At 58.5% G+C, this 17,908-nt stretch overlaps 3 protein-coding genes and 1 long non-coding RNA gene across 19 annotated transcripts in view; 2 read left to right on the top strand and 2 right to left on the bottom strand.

Annotated features, from left to right (window-relative positions):
• Window positions 1-683: 683 nt before the first annotated feature.
• Window positions 684-6,506, bottom strand: SCLY (selenocysteine lyase; the record flags this gene model as incomplete). Of its 9 annotated transcripts, none has more annotated exons than XM_080409811.1 (13): window positions 684-1,801; window positions 2,439-2,514; window positions 2,690-2,792; window positions 2,958-3,041; window positions 3,391-3,427; window positions 3,763-3,869; window positions 4,212-4,376; window positions 4,487-4,614; window positions 4,922-5,078; window positions 5,208-5,308; window positions 5,400-5,512; window positions 5,585-5,667; window positions 6,286-6,396. In XM_080409811.1, 12 exons carry the CDS (start codon window positions 5,632-5,634, stop codon window positions 1,642-1,644), a joined length of 1,281 nt encoding a protein of 426 aa, XP_080265937.1. In that variant the 3' UTR covers window positions 684-1,641. The 9 variants fall into 9 exon arrangements, with proteins under 9 accessions (XP_080265937.1, XP_080265935.1, XP_080265933.1 ...); XM_080409809.1 differs by having other exon boundaries at window positions 5,585-5,685; window positions 6,286-6,389; XM_080409805.1 differs by lacking the exon at window positions 6,286-6,396 and having other exon boundaries at window positions 686-824; window positions 1,610-1,801; window positions 5,585-5,958.
• Window positions 6,406-11,181, top strand: LOC308072651 (uncharacterized protein). The gene is made up of 2 exons (XM_080409859.1): window positions 6,406-6,543; window positions 7,546-11,181. The coding sequence occupies exon 2, from the start codon at window positions 7,579-7,581 to the stop codon at window positions 8,422-8,424; it is 846 nt and encodes a 281-aa protein (XP_080265985.1). The 5' UTR covers window positions 6,406-6,543; window positions 7,546-7,578; the 3' UTR covers window positions 8,425-11,181.
• The window catches only part of LOC308072681, a 279,091-nt gene continuing 271,979 nt past the window's right edge, over window positions 10,797-17,908 (bottom strand). The window contains exon 2 of the long non-coding RNA XR_013931742.1: window positions 10,797-13,742. This is a non-coding gene — a long non-coding RNA (uncharacterized lncRNA). The remainder of the gene's footprint in view (window positions 13,743-17,908) is intronic.
• On the top strand, window positions 13,740-17,496 carry AIRE (autoimmune regulator). 8 transcript variants are annotated; one of them, XM_080409790.1, is made up of 12 exons: window positions 13,740-14,112; window positions 14,213-14,387; window positions 14,495-14,647; window positions 14,750-14,821; window positions 14,924-15,037; window positions 15,165-15,289; window positions 15,452-15,529; window positions 15,782-15,942; window positions 16,015-16,224; window positions 16,319-16,406; window positions 16,650-16,718; window positions 16,886-17,491. In XM_080409790.1, the coding sequence occupies exons 1-12, from the start codon at window positions 13,972-13,974 to the stop codon at window positions 16,964-16,966; spliced, it is 1,467 nt and encodes a 488-aa protein (XP_080265916.1). In that variant the 5' UTR covers window positions 13,740-13,971; the 3' UTR covers window positions 16,967-17,491. The 8 variants fall into 8 exon arrangements, with proteins under 8 accessions (XP_080265916.1, XP_080265915.1, XP_080265914.1 ...); XM_080409789.1 differs by having other exon boundaries at window positions 15,165-15,529; window positions 16,886-17,493; XM_080409788.1 differs by having other exon boundaries at window positions 14,201-14,387; window positions 15,165-15,529; window positions 16,886-17,493.

Genomic DNA, 17,908 nt, shown 5'->3' with positions numbered 1-17,908 from the left:
AGGGCAAGAGAGCCCCCAAAACTGGACCTCTAGTTGTGCCACAGCTGTGAAAGAATGGTCCCCAAGAACTGTAAGGTCCGTGACAGATAAAAGATCTACCCCTGAAGCAAAGCAGTGTTCTTTCTATGGGACCACTTTCTCTTAAAAGAGTTTTCAACTATTATGCAAGGGAGAGAAAAAAAGAAACAGGCAAGACTGCATTTGAGATTGAGGTGTGAGCAGTAGCAGTAGCACTGAACAGCCTGACAGGCACCCAGTGGCTTCAAGGCAGCATGCTTGGGTCCTAACACTTGTTAGAAATTAGATTCACAAAAGGCCTGAGGGCTTTATGGTTCCCAACAGTATTCCTGGCAGTGCTTAATGTGTGGCTACTACAGAGAAAGACCAGCATCTAAGAATCTGTGTCCATGGGCTCCATGCCAGCCAGGACCAGCAGGCACCTCTCCAACCCAGCAGACTGCCTCTGTTCTGGGAAACGGGTGTTTTCTGAGGGAAAAGACATTGCTTAGATGACCCCAACCAGTTCAGCTTCCCCCATGGAAAACACCATGAAAAATACATTTTTACTTTGGAAAAAGCCATAGCAGCAGCAATTGCTTTATTTCTATGAATACGCAGGGAGACCGGGTTTCCTGACATCAGTCAGCCCAGCCGGCAACGCTCCTAATCTGCGTGACACTCGTGTCCTCCCGTGTCTGCGATGAGAGTGACCGCCTGGGCCAAGCAGGGGAGACGTGTTTCCTCGGGTGCTGGCACAGTTCTGGCTGCCTCGACAAAACCCTTCCTTTCAGAGCAAGCGGAGCCAGCGACAGGAGCTCTGCCCACTGTAGGAAGGACAGGAGGAAGGGGAGCAGGGAATGCAATGCAGCGCCAGGAAAGCCGTGCCCAGCACCTTCCCAGCCGAAAAATCCTTTGGTAGCTTAGGGCCCTGGCAGGGGCAGGGCAGTTCCCAGCCCAGAATCCTGCTGTGTTTCTCTCAACCCTCGTTTTCCTCTAGGGCAGATGGTCTTTCCTCCTCAACGACAAGACAGCAGGAAAGCTTCCTTTGTGGAAGCAACCAGGGCAAAAGGCTCCATCTCCTATGGCTTCCACGCCTGTTACGCTCTGGATGGAGCCAAGCTTTGAGACTATCACGTGTGGCCAGCTGGGTAGGTGCTGGCAAGCAATCAGCATCTGACAGCGGGACTCCCTGAATGCTGGCACCGTGCAGTGGGGCTGACAGAGTCTTGAACAAGCTCTTGATGAGCTCCCCCAGCCCCAAAGCAGCAAAGCCCCCTTCTCAGCACTGCTCCCTGCTGCCTCCCGTGCCTGTGCTAGCTTCTCTGCTCCTGCCGCATGTGCTGCAGAGCTGTGCTGGCCCCGCCGTGATCGCTGTGAGTGCAAGCTGAGATGCAGCTACGCAGACCTAAGAGCACACTGCTGCTGAAACGGATGACCCTGCTTCCCCCTCCTGCCACCACCAGCCACCACCTCCCCAGCGTCTGGTCCACGATCCCAAACTGCAGGCTGAGTCAGCTCAACTTAGGGATGAGGTGCAAAACCTGAGCCAAATCTGACACAGACAGCCAGCAACCAGGGGCTGAGCAAGGCACAATCCCGTCCTGAGAACCTGGGTGATGACCGGAGAGCGATTCCCAGGGTCTATGGGGCTTGGTCCTGGTCCAGCTGTGCCACAGCCAGCACGAGGTCCTGCACAACCAGGTCCACATCTGCCCGGGTGGTGTCTCGCCCCACGCTCAGCCGCAAGGCATTCTGCGCCACGTCGTAGGGGATCCCACAGCTCAGCAGAACCGAGGAGGGCCTGAAACATAGACCCGGGGGTGAGCAGGTTTAACTCAAAGGCTGAGGAGGAAGCACATGCATCACCAGAAAGTTTCACCAAGCCATTAAGAAGTGAAATCTGCAGATACACTCCAGGCAAACCTGTCTCCTGCACAGTGCCCTGCTCACTTTCCAGAGGCACTTGCTTCCACTGGGCTTGTTGCCCTATGGTGGATCTGGCTTTTCCCTTCTAAGAACATCTCCTGTGTCCCCATCGTTGGCAGCTCTGCTGCGTCTACAGGGCATTGCTCTAGGCCAGGCCAAACACACCTGCCGTCCCCCCACACCCCTAAAGGAGCCCACTGGAGACCCCAACTGGGCTTGAGCAGGTGAGCCAGGCAGATGTGGACCTAAGGCAGACTCTCTTCTGGCAGTGCCAGGCGCTGAAGGGTACTTCCAAGCTCTGCTGGATCACCACAGCCAGGAGGGATGAAGTCAAGCATTCCAGCTGTGTCTGCATAACCTTTGCAGCCCTTCAGCCCCTCTGGAAAGCTCTGCACCCTCTTTGCTCCAGCTGATGCTGCTCACAGCAATCCACAGTCCCTTTCCCTGTCCTCTTCCCCTCCCTCCCACCTGTGCTCCTGTGGGAAGATGCCCTGGCAAAGCCAGCTGCTTACCGATCCCCTTTCTCAGAGTGGCAAGCAGCCCCAACACTGGCAAGAAGTGTTTTGCAGCGAGACAGCACCCTTCGCCCTGCAGCACACACAAACACAGGTCTCCCAGCACCCAGGCTCTCTCCGAGGGCCATTGCCTGCCTCATCACCCTGCTCACGCCAAGACCCGCTGGTCTCTAGCTGCAGGGTGCTGTGCAGAGCAGGTGCTTGGCTCCGTGGGTGCCGTCATGGGACAGTGGTGGGCTAAGAGCTACCTTGAAGGCCTGGGCCCAGGATGGAGAAGTTAGAGGTGTTGCAGAGTCGCTTGGAGCCTGTGAAGTGGCTGTTGAAGTGGATCCTCTGCTTCCCAAAGGAGGCCTGGAGAAATCAGAGGGCTGTGAGCCACTCTGGGCTGGCGAGCAGCTCTGTCCCGATGAGGAGGTAGCAGGGCCAGAGGTACATACCCACCCTGGCACCAGGCCCCACACTCTGCAGGCTGAGCCCCCGGGAGGGGAGAGACAAACAGGAACCAGGTCTGCTCACCTCCAGCCTGGCTTCCAGGTAATCCCGAACATCCCGCATATGAGCCTCGTAGGCCTCCCAGTTCTTGCTCACTAGCTCTGCAGCCTGAGGAGAGCAAACCCAGACAGGCACCTCCCTCTGTGCGCAGCCCCCTGCTACATGGGCCCAGCCCAGGAACAGCTTCTGCGGTCACCAGGTCCCCCGCGTCCCCCAAAAGCCTCTTGGTGCCTTGCACCATGTGAACTGCATGACCACCCGCTGCCAGGGACGCGAAGCCTGTGGCAGGTGCTCCAGAGCTGGCTGGCACCAGAAAGCCCCATCTCCTTTGCCACTAGTTCACCCACCCTACAGAACCCCGAGCATGTCACTTCTAATAAGCAGTGGCTGTCTCCATGCTGGCTGCACGGGGCAGCACCCCCAGGGAACCACGCACCCGTGACCGCCACCGACTCACCTGGCCAAGGCCAGCGATCATTGGGGTGTTCTCAGTGCTGGAAGGGAAGGGGAAGCAGTGAGTTATTTCTCCAGACCAGAAACCCAACCTCAGGGACATGGACATTCCCTGCGGGAAACACCTCACCACTGGCAGGGGTTCCCAGACACCTCTCTGAGGTGGTGGGGAAGGGGGCACTGTGGTTCCTCCTGCAGCAAAGCCTGCACACAGGCTCCTGCAGTTCCCACACACGCATCCATCTCCCTGCGCTGGGCTACCTGCCCCAGGGCTGCCAGGTGACACAGCTGCCAGCTCAGCTCAGACTAAGTAGCCACGAGTGGTCTGGCCACCACCCCAAGACTCAGCTCTCCGGGCCACCACCAGCCACCTTACCCTGGCCGGAAACTCCTCTCTTGTCCCCCTCCAAAGAGCATGGGGTGCAGCGGGGTGGCAGTGCCTGGGCCACGCACGTACAGCGCACCAATCCGTGGGCCATAGAACTGTGGGAAGAAACAGCCACGGTGACCCTGGGGACACCTGCCAGGTGTCCCTTTCCTATGCTGCTGCCCAAATCCAAGTGCCCTCCTGTCTCACAGGCACAGGCTGCTGCAGAGCTGTGTCCTGCCCTCAGCCTCCTCCTGCTCCCCCTCACCAAAAGGTCCCCCTGCCTTGCAGGAGCCTTGTCACCCAGCTGAAGACCCTCTTCAGAGCACCATCCAGCAGAAAAACTCTGGCCACTGATGAGATATCAAGCTGTGGGGGGCTCCCAAAGTCTCCCTGGAACCCCAACAGATACATCTTTGAGGGCGAAGAGCATCTGGGCCATGTGAACAGGGCCATACCTTGTGTCCCACGATGGTCAGGTAGTCCACCCCCAGCTCCTGCACATCCACGCGTCCCTTGCCAATCATCTGCGCTGCATCAGTGTGCACCAGGATCCGGGGCAGCCCCTCCGCTGCTCTCCGCTGGTTGAGGGCACGGATGCGTTGGCTTAGCTCTGCGACAGGCTAGTAGGAGGGCAGAGGATCTGCATCCCAGGGGTCACCTGCTGCCCCTCACCCAGCACCTTTTTGCAAGGCTGTCCCCACCCCACACCGCTTGCTGCTCTCAGACTCACCATGATGACCCCGGTCTCATTATTGGCCAACATGATGGAAACCAGGCAGGTGGTCGTCCGGATGGCGGCAAGGACGTCATCTACCTCCACCCGCCCGCTTTGTGAGGACACAGGCACGAAGGTGGCTTCTGTGAGCCAAGAAACAAGCCCTGAGGTTTGCTGGGAGAGCCAACAGCACCCAGGGCTGCCCACGCTCCATGCAGCAGGCGGGAGCACCTGGCCTCAGGTGCCAGCAGGGGACTGCACCCAGCTCGAGGGAACAGGGACATATGGGGGGTCAGTGCCCTTTGAGGGGCAGAAGGGGGAACCTGGCAGAGCAAGAAGGTTCCCCGCCCTCTGCCACAGAAACGCCAGCAGAGCAAAGCCCTCCCCAGCAAACCCCAGTGTGCAGCCAGGTGTCCCCAGCGCGTCCCCCGCAGTCCCTCTGCTGCTCACCCGCCAGGCTCTCTGTCACCAGCTGCTCCAGTGGCAGGCGGACCGAGTCATGCTCCACGCTTGACGTCACGAAGTGGGGCATCCCCCCACCGTCCCCCAGCCCGGCCTGGCTGTCACAAAAGTGCCTGCGAGCGGTGTGGATCACCATGTTGTTTGCCTGAAAAGAGGAAGGCAGAGGGGAAAGTGAAGGCCCAGAGGGAGCGCAGCACCCTTTGTCCCCACCCTCCTCATCGTGGCAGTGGGAAGGGGGGTCACCGCCTTGCACAGACATGGCGGCCACTCCTACCTCTGTGCCCCCCGACATGAAGACGATGTCCTCTGGCCGGGCCCCCACCATCCTCGCCAGGCTCTCCCGTGCACCGCTGATGAGCTCCTTTGCCTTCCTGCCTGCGGGGTGAGAGCAAGCAGCTCCACCATGGGCCCCCGCAGCCAGGCCCTGCCGCAGCACAAGCCAAGGTGGCGGCTCCCTGGTCCCCACCTGCCGGGTGGCAGCTGCTGGGGTTGCCCCAGGCCTGGCGCATGGCGTCCCCCAAGGCCTGGGCCACCTCGGGGGCCAGCGGGGTGGTGGCATTGTGGTCCAGGTAGATCCTCCTGCAGGGACAGGTGGTGGGTGAGGTGGTGTGGAGGTGGGCAGGGGTGCAGTGGGGCGAGGTGAGCACTCACCCCTGCCATGCGTCGACACGTCCCTCTGCCGGCTCCGTCCCGGCACCCATCGCTGCCGTCACTGTCCCGCTGCTGCCGCCTCCCTGGGACCACAGTCGGTGCTGGCGGAGGGAACAAGGCAGATCCCTCCTGCCTGCCCCACTGCCGCGGCACCCACCAATCAGCTCCCTCCTGCCTGCCCCACCACGGCACCCACCAATCAGCAGCCTCCTGACTGCCCCACTGCCATGGCACCCACCAATCAGCTCCCTCCTGCCTGCCCCACCGCCACGGCACCCACCAATCAGCAGCCTCCTGCCTGCCCTACTGCCGTCGTGTCCACCAATGAGGTCCATCCCTCGTTCCCCCCCATCATGGCCCTAACCAATCAGCTCCCTCTCCCCTGCCCCACAATAACAGCCCCCGACAATCCACTCAGTCCCTCCTACCTTCCCCGCCGCTATGACGCCCGCCCGCCCGCCAATCCGCACCCCGCCGCCTGTGCAGCGGCCAATCAGCTGCCGTCACAGTCGCAACGGTACTGCGCCCGCCCATTGGCCGGGAGACGCCGAGCCCGCGGGGCTCCCATTGGCTCCCGGAAGGCGGCGCCCGCGGCACGACCAATCGGCTCCTCCTGGGGTCCGCGAGGGGCACCCCCCCTCCCCCCACCAGGGGATGCCGGGGGTGGGGCCCGCAGCGCGCGGGGCCGCCCGCGCACTCACTGTCCTGCGCCGTTCCCTCTCCCCGCGCAACCAATCCCGCGGCCGCTGCCGCCGCGTCCGGCCGGAAGAGGCAGACGCGAGGCGGGGCGCACTTCCGGCGTGCGCCGTCGAGCCGGGAGCGGCGGGGGCGGGCTCTTCCGGGAGGGGCAGGCGGTAGCTGCCGCGGCGCTGCCCCTCTCCAAGATGGCGGCAGCAATCTCGGCCTGTTCCCCCCAATCCATCCTGCGCAGGCTCCGCAGACCCCCCTCCAAGATGGCGGTGAGCCCCGGGGAGGGGAGGGGCCGGGCCGGGCCGGGGGCAGGGCGCGTCAGGCTCCGCCGACCCCCGCCCGGGGCCCGTGGCCCGTGGCTCGCAGGAAGCCTTAGGCGGGGCGGGCGGGCGACGCCCGGGGCCTTCTCGGCCCCGCGCCGTGACTCAGCGCGGCAGGGGGCCCTGGGCCGCAGGGGGGTGGGGGGCGCCCCCGGCCCCGCTCCCCCGGTGCCGATACCGCGGCCCCGCGGCGCGCCGCCGTCTCCGGGAGCTGCCGGCCGAGGGCGGCCAAGATGGTGGGGGGTCCGTAGGCCTGCCCGGGGCCTGTAGCCGGCCCATTTCCTCGGCGAGTCTGGGCCTCGTGGCTCCGCGGGCCCCGCCGGCCGGGGCGGAGGGGCCGGGCCGCAGCTGACAGGCTGCGGTGCCGCTCGGCCCGGGCCACCGCGCCGCCGGGAAAAGTGCGAGTCATGCTGCGGGGCAGGCCGGGCCTGGGCAGGGACGCGGCGGGCTGCCGCGAGTAATCGCAGCCCAGGCCTCGGTGCTGCGGGGGGCACCGGCGGGGCCAGCTGTCACTGTTCCGGGGCCGCTGTCGCCGGGAGGAGCCGCAGGGGAACGAGCTCCTCTGCTCCGAGCCACCCGCGCAAGGGAACTTGTGCGGCGCTGCGGCTTGCCTGTCAGTCCTTCGTGCCGGCCTGGAAGCCCGATGCCCCAGGCGGTCTTGATTTACTGTAATTTACAACTTGAAGTCCAAAACCCAATTAAAAACTAATTAACGTAAACAAACGCACTGTATTGGGCTTTAAGAACAGCACGGAGGAGCCGAGATGGTCTCGGCATGCAGCTGTTTAATGGGCTGGGCTAACGCAGCAGCTGTCCAACAGCAACGGAGTGCACCATAAAATCCCAGATCTTATTGGCTTGAGCACATTTTCTCATCTGTTTATTTTTGCTGCAGGAAAAAAAGAAAAGCTTCATTTGACTTACCCTTTGGTTTTTTTTCTCGTCTTTCAGATTATGTCATAACTACACGATAAACGAGCAGTGATGGAATCACTGGATACCGAGGTGAGGGCACGGAAGACTCTGGGGACTGTTGAATATGTAGAGGCTTCAGGCTTCACGCGGGGAATACTGCCAACCAAGAAGGATGTAGTTCAGAATATGCTGTATCTATTGCAGCCCAAAAGAGCTGGCCAGGCCCAGCGGTCCAAAGAGGGTGCGGCCCAGTTGCTCGCTGAGCACCTGCAAGAGCACTGGTTGGTTTGCAACTTGCACACCATTGCGACACAAAACATAAAGAAACTTATCCTCAAAATGTACGAGGAATTTACAAGATTGTATCAGACCAGAAAGCAGAGACAGAACCAGGCTTTTACCGAGCGAGCAGACAAATTCAACGAGAGTTCGGAGAAGCTCTTTGATGTATTTTGTACAGACACGCAGACAAGAAATAAATTGGAGGAATACAGTGGAATAAAAATGACTAGTATTGAGTGGAAATTTCTTGAAGATCAAAGAAGCGAAAGAAAAATGTACTATGAAGATTTCACAGACAAGCCAGAATTGAAGATGATGGAAAGAAGACAAAAGATACAATGTCTGGAGCACTTCAGGAAACTCGCCAAGGAGGAGAAGGAAGGAAACAAAGCAAAGGAAGTGAAATATAAAAGTGATGAGCAATCAGATGAAGGCACAAGTGTGGATGAATCCTACCCTGCAGAGGAGAACGGCGGGGCTCCAGCGTTTTCACTGCGGGGCAGAAGGAAGCGTCGGTGCACCACGACTCCTGCGAGCGCCACCATGCCCCTGGAGTGCCAGCATATACGGATGAGCATCAGGAGAGTTAGGCCTGGGTTCTACGAGACTGTGCAGAAGGTCAAAAACTGCTAGCGCACACCGCAGTCAGCAGGCAGAGCTGCTGGAGTACGAGGTGGCAATGCACACGTTAGGCAAGTTTGAAATCCCACCGTCAATTGGAAGTGATTGTTGTAGATCTCCAAGCCAGAGCTCAGGAGCATCTTGCCTCTGGGGAAGAGAGCTGGAATGACAACAGCGGCAAGGACTAAAACACATAAATTTGGAAGAATAAGTAGTCAGTGGCTAACGATGTGAAGGCTCAAACATAGCAGATGATCTAAAGTTACGTAGCACTTAAGCCTCTTCTTCCAAGGTCCTGTCTACATCCGTGGGTTTTTGGAAGTCTCTCACCATTTCTGAGCCAGTGGTGGCCTAACAAACAGTACGAAACAGGACTCTCATTTACTGCAGGGAAATAACTTGGACTTCTTGCTAATAGAAAATTCGTATGCTGAAAAGCCCTAACTCCTGCTGGTTTCGATGGGAGTGAAAGGTGCTTGGCCCCTTTCAGCAGAAATTGGCATTGCTGTGAGGAAGGAAGCTGGTTTTCAGCTTGTGTTACCCAGGCCTGGAGAGGCACCCTGTGGTTTTGTGAAGGGATTGCTCCCTTGCTCGAGGAGGGGGAGAGAGAGAGATCAGGAGACATTTGAGTGCTTTGGCTGTAAAAGCATTGGTGATTCTGAATGTTTTGTTCTAGATTCTATTTTAACAATGTTTCCTTGATCAGGATAATTACCTTCCCACAATTGGGTGAGTTTTAACAAGAAGTCCCTAATCTAGGATTTGAGGTGTGAATCCTAAATGAAGTGATAATATTTTATTTTCTGCGGGGGGGGGGGGGGGGGGAGAGGAAGGGGGAAGGATGCAAATTGCATTATTTAATTTTAAGATTGGAAGAATTTTATAAACTGTTATCCTGTCTTCTTAGGTTATAGGGAAGAAAAAGCCTTTCCAGGTGTGGGTAGCTGTGGTACTTACAGCAATAAGCACCTGAGTCTGGGCTTGCTTTTCCACCCCCTGAGGTCCCTGCAGACCAGCAGGGTGGAAATTATAGTTTTCCACCCAGAGTTTGTTTGAACAAAATGTAACCCTCTTGCCCACATACATCCTGAGCAGTGACGTGTCTGTGATTTTTAGGTATCCGCAGTGTGAGGGTATCTGTCATTTTTAGTTAGAGTTGCTTTACTGGTTTTTAAAGATGAGAGACTTGAACTTTCAGTGAAACCCAGTGCTGGAGATCTCTCTGGTGAGATTCCCAAACCTTGCCAGACTACACTGAAGATTAAAACCCCCAAGTCTCTATTTGTTCACGAAAGTTCTCTGGTAGAAAGAGTGCAAACTTGCCTGGTTTTCAAATTTACCTTTCAGTGTGAATGTTGGTTTCCCCACTCCAGTATCTCAGCTTTCCCTCATTTCTTTCTTCTCCGTCCTGCACATCATTTTACTGACATTAACTCGTGCTGTTTCATTCTTTGGCTTTTGCTCCCTTAACAATAAATGCATGTACGAATAATTTTGACAGCTCCTTTACTTTTGATGAATCAGTTCTTGGACTGCTTTGAAGTCCTATGCCAAAGGAGGAATGAAACACAAATTAGCTGCTGGTCTGACTGGGACACAGCAGAGCTAGCGATGAGCGCAAGAGGTGGCAGCTGCCGTGGCCTTGCTGCTCAGGCAGGCTCCGGCGTACCTTCGCTCCCTCCCTCCGCCTAAGGATGGGTCCATCCGGCTCAGAGCGCTGCATCAGCTTCGCAGTGACCTTGCTCGTTAGTAGTGGCCAGGATCCTTACTCTGTCTCTAAGAAGTTCTTCATGGTAAGTTGCTCCAAAATGTTTAGCAAACTCAGTGTATTCCACATCACCAGTAGTGTCGTTACAGGTTTAATAGCACACACCCGCGTTCTGCAACACTTTTCAGCTTCCACTGCTTGAGGGTTTGCAGCCCTCTCTCTCCTCCTCTCTCTGACGTGCTTCACTGACTTCCCCGTGCAAATTATGTCACGTTTAAACTATTTGCCTTCCAGCCCTGAGGTGCTGGACTCGAGCCTCTCACTGGGCTTTTACACCAGCAGCTCTGTTTCAGCAGGGAATATAGCCAAGCTCGGACCTCGCCGAACTAGAATTTTTTTAATAACTGCTGTAAAACCCCCTTTGTATTACAAATATAGCTGACAGTATAAATGCTCATGTGTAAAGCAAATCCACCAGGGTTGACTCAAATACGGAACACAGCTGTATAGTGTTTTATGATTTTCAGGGATTCAGGGAATTTAAGGTTGTTGAATCTGACTTCCTGTATACCACAGGGAGTTACATTTCATTCAAAGCCCCACACTCAGCCTACTAGTTTTGGTTTAACTGACATGTCTTACAGAAAGTCGAGCTGAAGACGTCAGGAGTCTGCTGTCTTCCTGTTGTATATTCGGTGATTTGTCACCTTTGCTGTTTGGAAAAAGGAAAAAAAAAAAAAAAATACTCCGACCATCTTCTAGGCTGTGATTCTTTTCATGACATCTTGTACAGGCTGAGCAGTGTTTATCGCATTTAAATCATACTTGTGTTGGTTTTATTTTTAACTGGGTTTGACTGTGGATAGAGCCAAAACCTGGCTCTGTTTCTGCTGCAACAGGGGGAAAATTTCTAAATGATGTATTCTGATTACTCTCCTTTGGGACCATGGTGCCTTTTTAATTAGGACAGTAAATCTTGTCCCAGGATTCTGTACTTTTTGTACGTTAACAGTTGTTGACTTTCCTTTTTTGGTGTGTCCCAAATAAATTAATATAACATACCTCTGGGCTTTTGTTTCTTCTTTCTAAAGGGGGAGGAAAGAGGAAACTGAAGCTAAAATAAATCTTTTTTACTCCAGCTCTCCCTCCCAGGCTCTTGCAGGAGCAGCTGTGAAGCACATGGGTGGACCCACTCCCATCTGGACGGCGCCTGGGGCAGCGGTAGGTGAGCTGCTGGAAACGGGAGTCTAGGATCAGGGCCTCACCTGCAGCCCTTTTTGTTTTTTGTTTTTACCAAAAATGCTGGAGCCTGGAGCAGCTGAAGGTAAGGGGAGAGGGATGAAACCTCTGTGCACGGTGACAGGGTTTCACTTGGGCTGGGTTCAGTGTGCTTCAGGCCTGGGGAAATGGGTATCGGAGGCAAGGTGGGGGCACCCTGCCTTCCTGGCATGAGCCCGTGGGTGGGCACCCCGCCTGCTTGTTCTCTCCTGACTGATTCAGGGACGTGTTGTGCAAGAGGAGCCACGGGGCAGGCGATGTCTGAGACATGCAGGGCGATGGTTCGCATCACAGAACCCCCGTGTGGAAGGGAAAGAGGAAAGGAAGCAACGCTGGAAAGGGCGTGTTTGCTTCAACAGCTTTTCACAGGAGGGCGGCATCGGGGCATCCTGGGGGCTGCAGATGCTTCTGAAGGATTCTGAGTTGCTGATTTAACTGGGTGTTGGTGGAGAAACATCTTGAGCCTTTGCAGTCAGATTTGAGCTCGCCTGCCTTAAATCTTTGGCTCAGTTTTCTGCAAGGGGGGGCAATAGAAAAGAGAGGGCTCCTGAAACCTGAGTGTGGCCAGGCTCCTCTGTGCACCAGCCCCAGGCCCTCGCAGCCAGGCAGGGCTCATGCCAGCCCCAGGGAGGGTTTTATGCCCCTCTGCAAGCAAAAGCTGACTTTTTGTGGCCCTTACAAGTGCCTTACTGCTGCCAAGGTCTGCTTGAAGTGAGGTCATACAGAAACACTCAACCGACCTCCTGGATGTGCCTCTCCACATGGCACCTGCCAGCTGCTGCTCTGCCTCCTGCGTAGCATCTGAGAAAGGGAAAGAAACCAGGAGAAAACAACCCAAAATGCAAATTATTGCACTACTGAGCAAGCTGGATGTGGAAAACAATCTGTGATTCAGAGCACAGAAACAGTCACAAAGTTGGAATTTCAAACAAGTCTGAGCCCAGCTCTGTGGGCACACAGCTTGTGGCTGTGTTGGGCAGCACCTGCCTGCAAAGGGGCTCCCATAACCGAGGGGAAGGTGGGCGGGGGGGGGGGCACAGGGAGGATGCCCCCACCACAAGCACTGGAGCCTTGTTCTAGAGGTGCAGGAGCTCCTCTAGAGTGACAAACTGTGGCACTACAGGCGGGTCACCAGGGAAAATGGCTTTTCTGGGAAGGGTGGAGCAGACCTGTGAGACTGTCATGAGTGTGCTTGTGCTCAGCACCTGTGGCTGGGCCACGGGGGAGCTCCAGGAGGGGAGATGGACCTCCCACTTTGCCTGACACCCATGTTTTGTCCCCTGGGGTGGGGGCACATCAGGCAGGTGGTGGCAAAGCCATCCCTGCAGTGATGGAGCTGGGCACTGAAACCCTGGAGTGGGGCACAGGAACCCAGCACAGCTCCTGCCTGACCCCCATCCCACAGCTCCCAGTGCCTCTGTGGGACAGGTCCCCCCAAATGCTGAAAGGAGCCTCAGGCCAAGCATTTCCACGGGTACACACATTAATTTATTAACCAGACATGTATCAGGGTATTTCCTGCTCTCACAGAGGGTGTTGCCTTGTTGTTCTTCCTGAGTTTCTGGACAGCAGCTGCTTCCTCCTGGCACAGCTTTGGAGCCAGCAGATACCGCCCCAGTCTTTTAGCACTTACTAATGAATGTTCTGAGCCGCATCGCCTTGCTCAGTGCAATCTCTGGGGGGAGAGGGGCTGGAAATAAATCCTGGGGAAATCCCAAACATTTGGGATTTGGGATAGGAGCTTTAGAGGTCTCTCCTTCCTGGCCATCTGGTATGGAGTGCCAGAACCCCAGACTTTCCTATGCCAGATGCTCCCAAGGGCTCTGTTTCCCCCAGCTTCAAGTTTTTTACAGCTGCATGCATCCAGTGAAACCACTTTATTGCCCTTTTCCCAGAGCGGGTGATGGCAGAGCTGCAGGCAGCACCCACCCAGGTAATCCCCGGGCGTGCCGGTGGCCCTGCCGTCGCTCTGGCAGGCTGGAGGGCAGCAGAGTGATTCTTTACGTGGGCTGTTTGCTTGTTCAGTGTCCCTAATCATACCTGCACACGTGTGTTTGGAGTTTCTTTTGTGTCAGTGCTTTCCCACCAGCCTGCAGAAGGTGGTTTGCAGGTCACCAGGGCAAACGCTCCATTTCCCCCCACTGTCGGGGGGTTACTGCCCACGCGCTCAGATGGCTGAGTTTCTGGATGAGAGAAGCAGGTGCTGCGGAAAGTCCAGGACTTTTGGGGTGATGCCTGGCTGACCGCAGGGAGGAGAGAGGTGGGGGGCCCTCAGCCCAGCTGGCCCCCTCTCCCCAGGATGGTCGTGGTGGGTTCAGGTGTCCTTGCACAGCAGCGGCTAATGCTGCACTGGCTGATGGTGCCCCAAGCTGGGGGGCAGCCTGACCCTAGCCCCCGGGGCTGGGGGTTGTAGAGGTGCGAGGGGGCAGCCGGCAGCAGCGAGGTTGCTCTCAGGTTACACAGCCTTGTACAGAAATGAGTGGGGCCCGATGAGGTGTCCGCTGTCGGTGGCCAAGGCGTATTAAAGGGGAGCGCCGGGGTGGGCTGCGCAGCCCTGGCAGTGTCCCCACAGCATGGCGGGGCTGGGGGGCGAAGGGGACCTGCGGCACCTGCTGAAGCTGCACCGCACCGAGATCGCCATGGCGGTGGACGATGTCTTCCCACTGCTGCATGGTCTGGCTGACCACGATGTTGTCCCCGAGCACATCTTCAAGGTGAGGCCACGGGGCAGGAGAGGATGGCCACGCCATGGCGGGGCTGGGGCCGGCTGGTGGCATGGGGACACGTGTTGATGGGCCACAGTGGCACTGGCAGGAGACACTGAGCCGGACGGAGCGGGAAGGCTCCCACCGCGCTTTCCACGCGCTGCTCACCTGGCTGCTGGGCCGTGATGCTGCTGCTGTCCGTGACTTCTGGGCTGTCCTCTTCAAGGACTACAACCTGGAGCGCTACAGCCGGCTCCGGCCCCTCCGTGGCGCCTTCCCCAGAGGTAGCAGGGCGCCGGGCAGGAGGGGCTGGCACCCCCGGCGGCTGCTGGTGGGCAGGGGTGGCACGCAGGGCCGGCTGTGCCTGTCCTTCTCCATGTTCCCCTTGCAGAGGTGGAGCTGGGGCGGCAGCGCCGTGGCAGGCGTCTATCCCCCAGCCCCATGGCGCCGGCCCCACACAGACCCCAATGCAAGAGGAAAGCCCTCGAGGAGCAGGATGGGGCCCGGCCAACGCAGCCCTCCCCACGGCACACTGCCAGCCCCGGTACGGAGACCTGGAGAGGGATGGAGATGGGGTGGGGCACGGGGGGGTCCTTGAGGCAGCAGGGTGCTGTGCTCCCCGACGCCCACCCTCACAACCTCACAGGGCCCCTGGTGAAGGTGAGGACCGTGAGGAAGCCGGAGGGCACGGATGCCCCCAGCACCGCTCGTGCTGGTGGTGAGTGCCAGGCCCCCTGGGCAGCATCTGGCTGTGCACCCCGTTTGTCTGCAGAGGAGGGTGGGGGGCTGCTTGCCCTGCTGAGCTGCCCCCTGCCTGCAGCCCTGCAGGCAGTGGCTGCCTCAGTGCAGAGAGCGGTGGCTGTGGCGGGCACTGAGGTACCCGTCACTCGTGGGGCCGTCGAGGGCATCCTCATCAAACATGTGCTGGAGCCAGGTAGGTGCCCCCCAGCCCTGCCCAACCAGCCCCCTGCCCAGTTTAGCCCCCCAGATTCAGGAGCCACCCCGGGCAGGGGGTGGGGGGGTGGGGGTCCTGCTGGAGCTGCTCTCGGCCTCTCTCACAGGCAGCTCCAAGGCTGGCAGCAAAGCCAGGGACGAGCCATGCACCCCCGCTGCTGCCGAGGAGCCGGGGGCCAGGAGCAGGAGCCGCAGCCTGAAGCCCCCTGCCCGGCCCAAGGCACCCCAAAGCGTACGGACCTCACCATCACGCGTTGTCACCCCACTTTTGCAGCTGCCTGAGGCTGTGGCGGAGGGTTGTCCCTGCGGGGCAGCACAGCCATGCCCTGGGGGTGCCCCCCAAACTGGGCTGTCCTGGCAGCTCCCCCCAGCACTTCTCTCTTCCCTCCCACAGAGCAGGGAGCCCCAGCTGCACCCCCAGGGCCGGCTGCCAGTGCCCACCGCGCCCCTCCCCAACCCTGTGCCCCACCAGGTGAGCCCCGGGCCTGGCATCTGCTGCACCCCGAGAGGCAGCCGCTGAGCCAGGAGCATCAGGGTGTCCCTGGCGTGTCCCTTTGGCCTGGCTGAGCAACAGGGGCTCAGCTGCCAGGGTCACCACGCTACAGCCCCCTGGAAACAGGCAATTCCTACCCTGAAAGCAGGTGGTGGGCTGGGTGCAGAGTTTGGGGGGGGAAGGGGGGGTGCCAGGCTATGGGGTCCCCTGCCAGCCTAAGCCCTGCTATAGCCAGGGTTGCAGCCTGCTGGGGGGATCGGTGATCCCCTGGGACAGGAGAACGAGGATGAGTGTGCGGCCTGTGGCGATGGCGGTGAGCTCATCTGCTGCGACGGCTGCCCCAGGGCCTTCCACCTCACCTGCCTGGTGCCCCCGCTGCCCCGTGTCCCCAGGTGAGCCCCGGGGCACCATGGGGACCCCAGTGTCCCCTGGCTGTCCCTCACTGCCACGCTCTGGCTGTGCAGCGGGACGTGGCGGTGCGGCTTCTGCATGGCAAGTGCAGCTGAGCCAGGACAGCTGCGGGGAGCAGACGCGGCTGTAGAGCGACCCCCTGAGACCCCGGGGGAGGAGACGTGCGGCACCCGGCGGGGTGCAAACGATGAGACCGTCTGTGGGCGATGCTTCACCTGGATCCCTGCACCCCAAAACTACTCTGTGCCCAGTGGAGACCCCCGGTGAGCTCCTGTCATCCCCCCCATGCTGGCCCTAAAGCCCCCTGCAGGGGGGCTGCCTTGACAGTCCGGTCCGTGTCACCCCCGGCGGTTGTAGGGGGCCGCTGCTCTGCATATCCTGCGTGGGCACCACAGCCACAGGCAGCACAGAGAGCACCACTGGTGACCCACTACAGGCAGCAAAGGTTGGTACAAGCAGTGCCTGGCCCTGCCAGGGACATGGGCGGGTGAGGTGGAGTGAGGAACAGCGCTTCAGCTGGGTGAGGGTCAGGCCAGCTGTAGCTGGAGGTGGGTAAGTGACGCTGTGCTGGAGAGGACGGGGGATAAGCTAGGGCAGCAGCAGGTGAGGGATTGAATCCCGGCACCAAGGCCGACCCAGAAGGCAGCGGGCAGGCCACAGAGCTGGCAGGACACATCTCCTCCCGCAGGCAGAGGGTGGTTCCCTTGGCAGCGACCCAGTGCTGAGCCGCGATGAGCTCGACACACTCCTGGGTGAGGTATGGCACTTGGGGGGACACCAACGGGCAGAGTCCATCACAGCATAATGCTGGACTCCGGTGTGACAAAGAGGGTGACGCTGGGCTGGGGGCAAGGCAGAGGGAGTGGGGACAGAGGCAGAGAGGGAAATGGAAAGGGAGTGTGACCGCTGGGAGTTCTTCTGCAGGGCACCTGGGATGGGATCCTGCAGTGGGCATTCCAGAGCATGGCACGGCCCCTCGCAGACACCCATGGGCTCTTCACCTAGTGTCTGCTGCCAGCGGAGCCCTCACCACGCAGGCAGCATAGTAACAGGCACAGGGGCTGCTGTATCGAGGGACTCATCAGAATTACAGCACCACGACAGTACGCGACATCATCAAACACTGCAATGTCACATCATGCAGGCAAACAACAGAGTCCTGCAAAAAGCATGTCACAGCTGAAGAATATTGACAAAGCGTTCACACAGCATACATACAAAAGATCAGAAAAAGGAAAAATATGAAGGATCTACAAGACAGAAACAAAAAATAAAACCCAGTAAACACAAATAGAAATAAAAACCCTACAGTACACAGCACACGGAGGATGAGCAAAACCAGCAGAAAAACTACAGCACTTCAACGGGACAACATAAAAACACACCACAGACAGAAAAACTACACCAACAAACTAAAGAAAATATCACTGAGCTCCAACCTTTAATTAAAAACAAATACTTCCAACAGGACATCAGTGGTGAAAAGAGAGGCAAGCCCACCCAACCTACACCCAGAATCAAAAACAGCTCACGCGCAAGGCCCCCAAGCCCCCGCAACGCCCCTGCCGCAAAAGGGGGGGGCTTCCCGCAGGCGCGCGTCGATAAAAAGCCTACAGCACCCGGTATTCCCAGGCGGTCTCCCATCCAAGTACTAACCGGGCCCGATCCTGCTTAGCTTCCGAGATCAGACGGGATCGGGCGTTCTCAGGGTGGTATGGCCATAGGCACCCCTGCTCCCGCCAGCAGCCCTCTCCACAAGCCCGCCACACGCTCACGCGCAACCCTACAGCCACCCCCAACCCCGACGCAGGGCGCCCGCGACGGGCCCCGCACACCCGACACGCAACCAACGCCCAACGCAACACACGCAACTTCCCCCATCACGCACCTGCCCCGCACAGCGCCCATGCAGACCGCGCCACAAACACCTACCCTGCTCGCACACCG

The sequence above is a fragment of the Falco punctatus genome, assembly GCF_963210335.1.
Source record: "Falco punctatus genome assembly, chromosome: 13".
Classification (NCBI taxonomy): Eukaryota; Metazoa; Chordata; class Aves; order Falconiformes; family Falconidae; genus Falco; species Falco punctatus.
The sequence above is the reverse complement of the archived record's forward strand: the minus strand, read 5'-3'. Positions and strand labels throughout refer to the sequence as shown.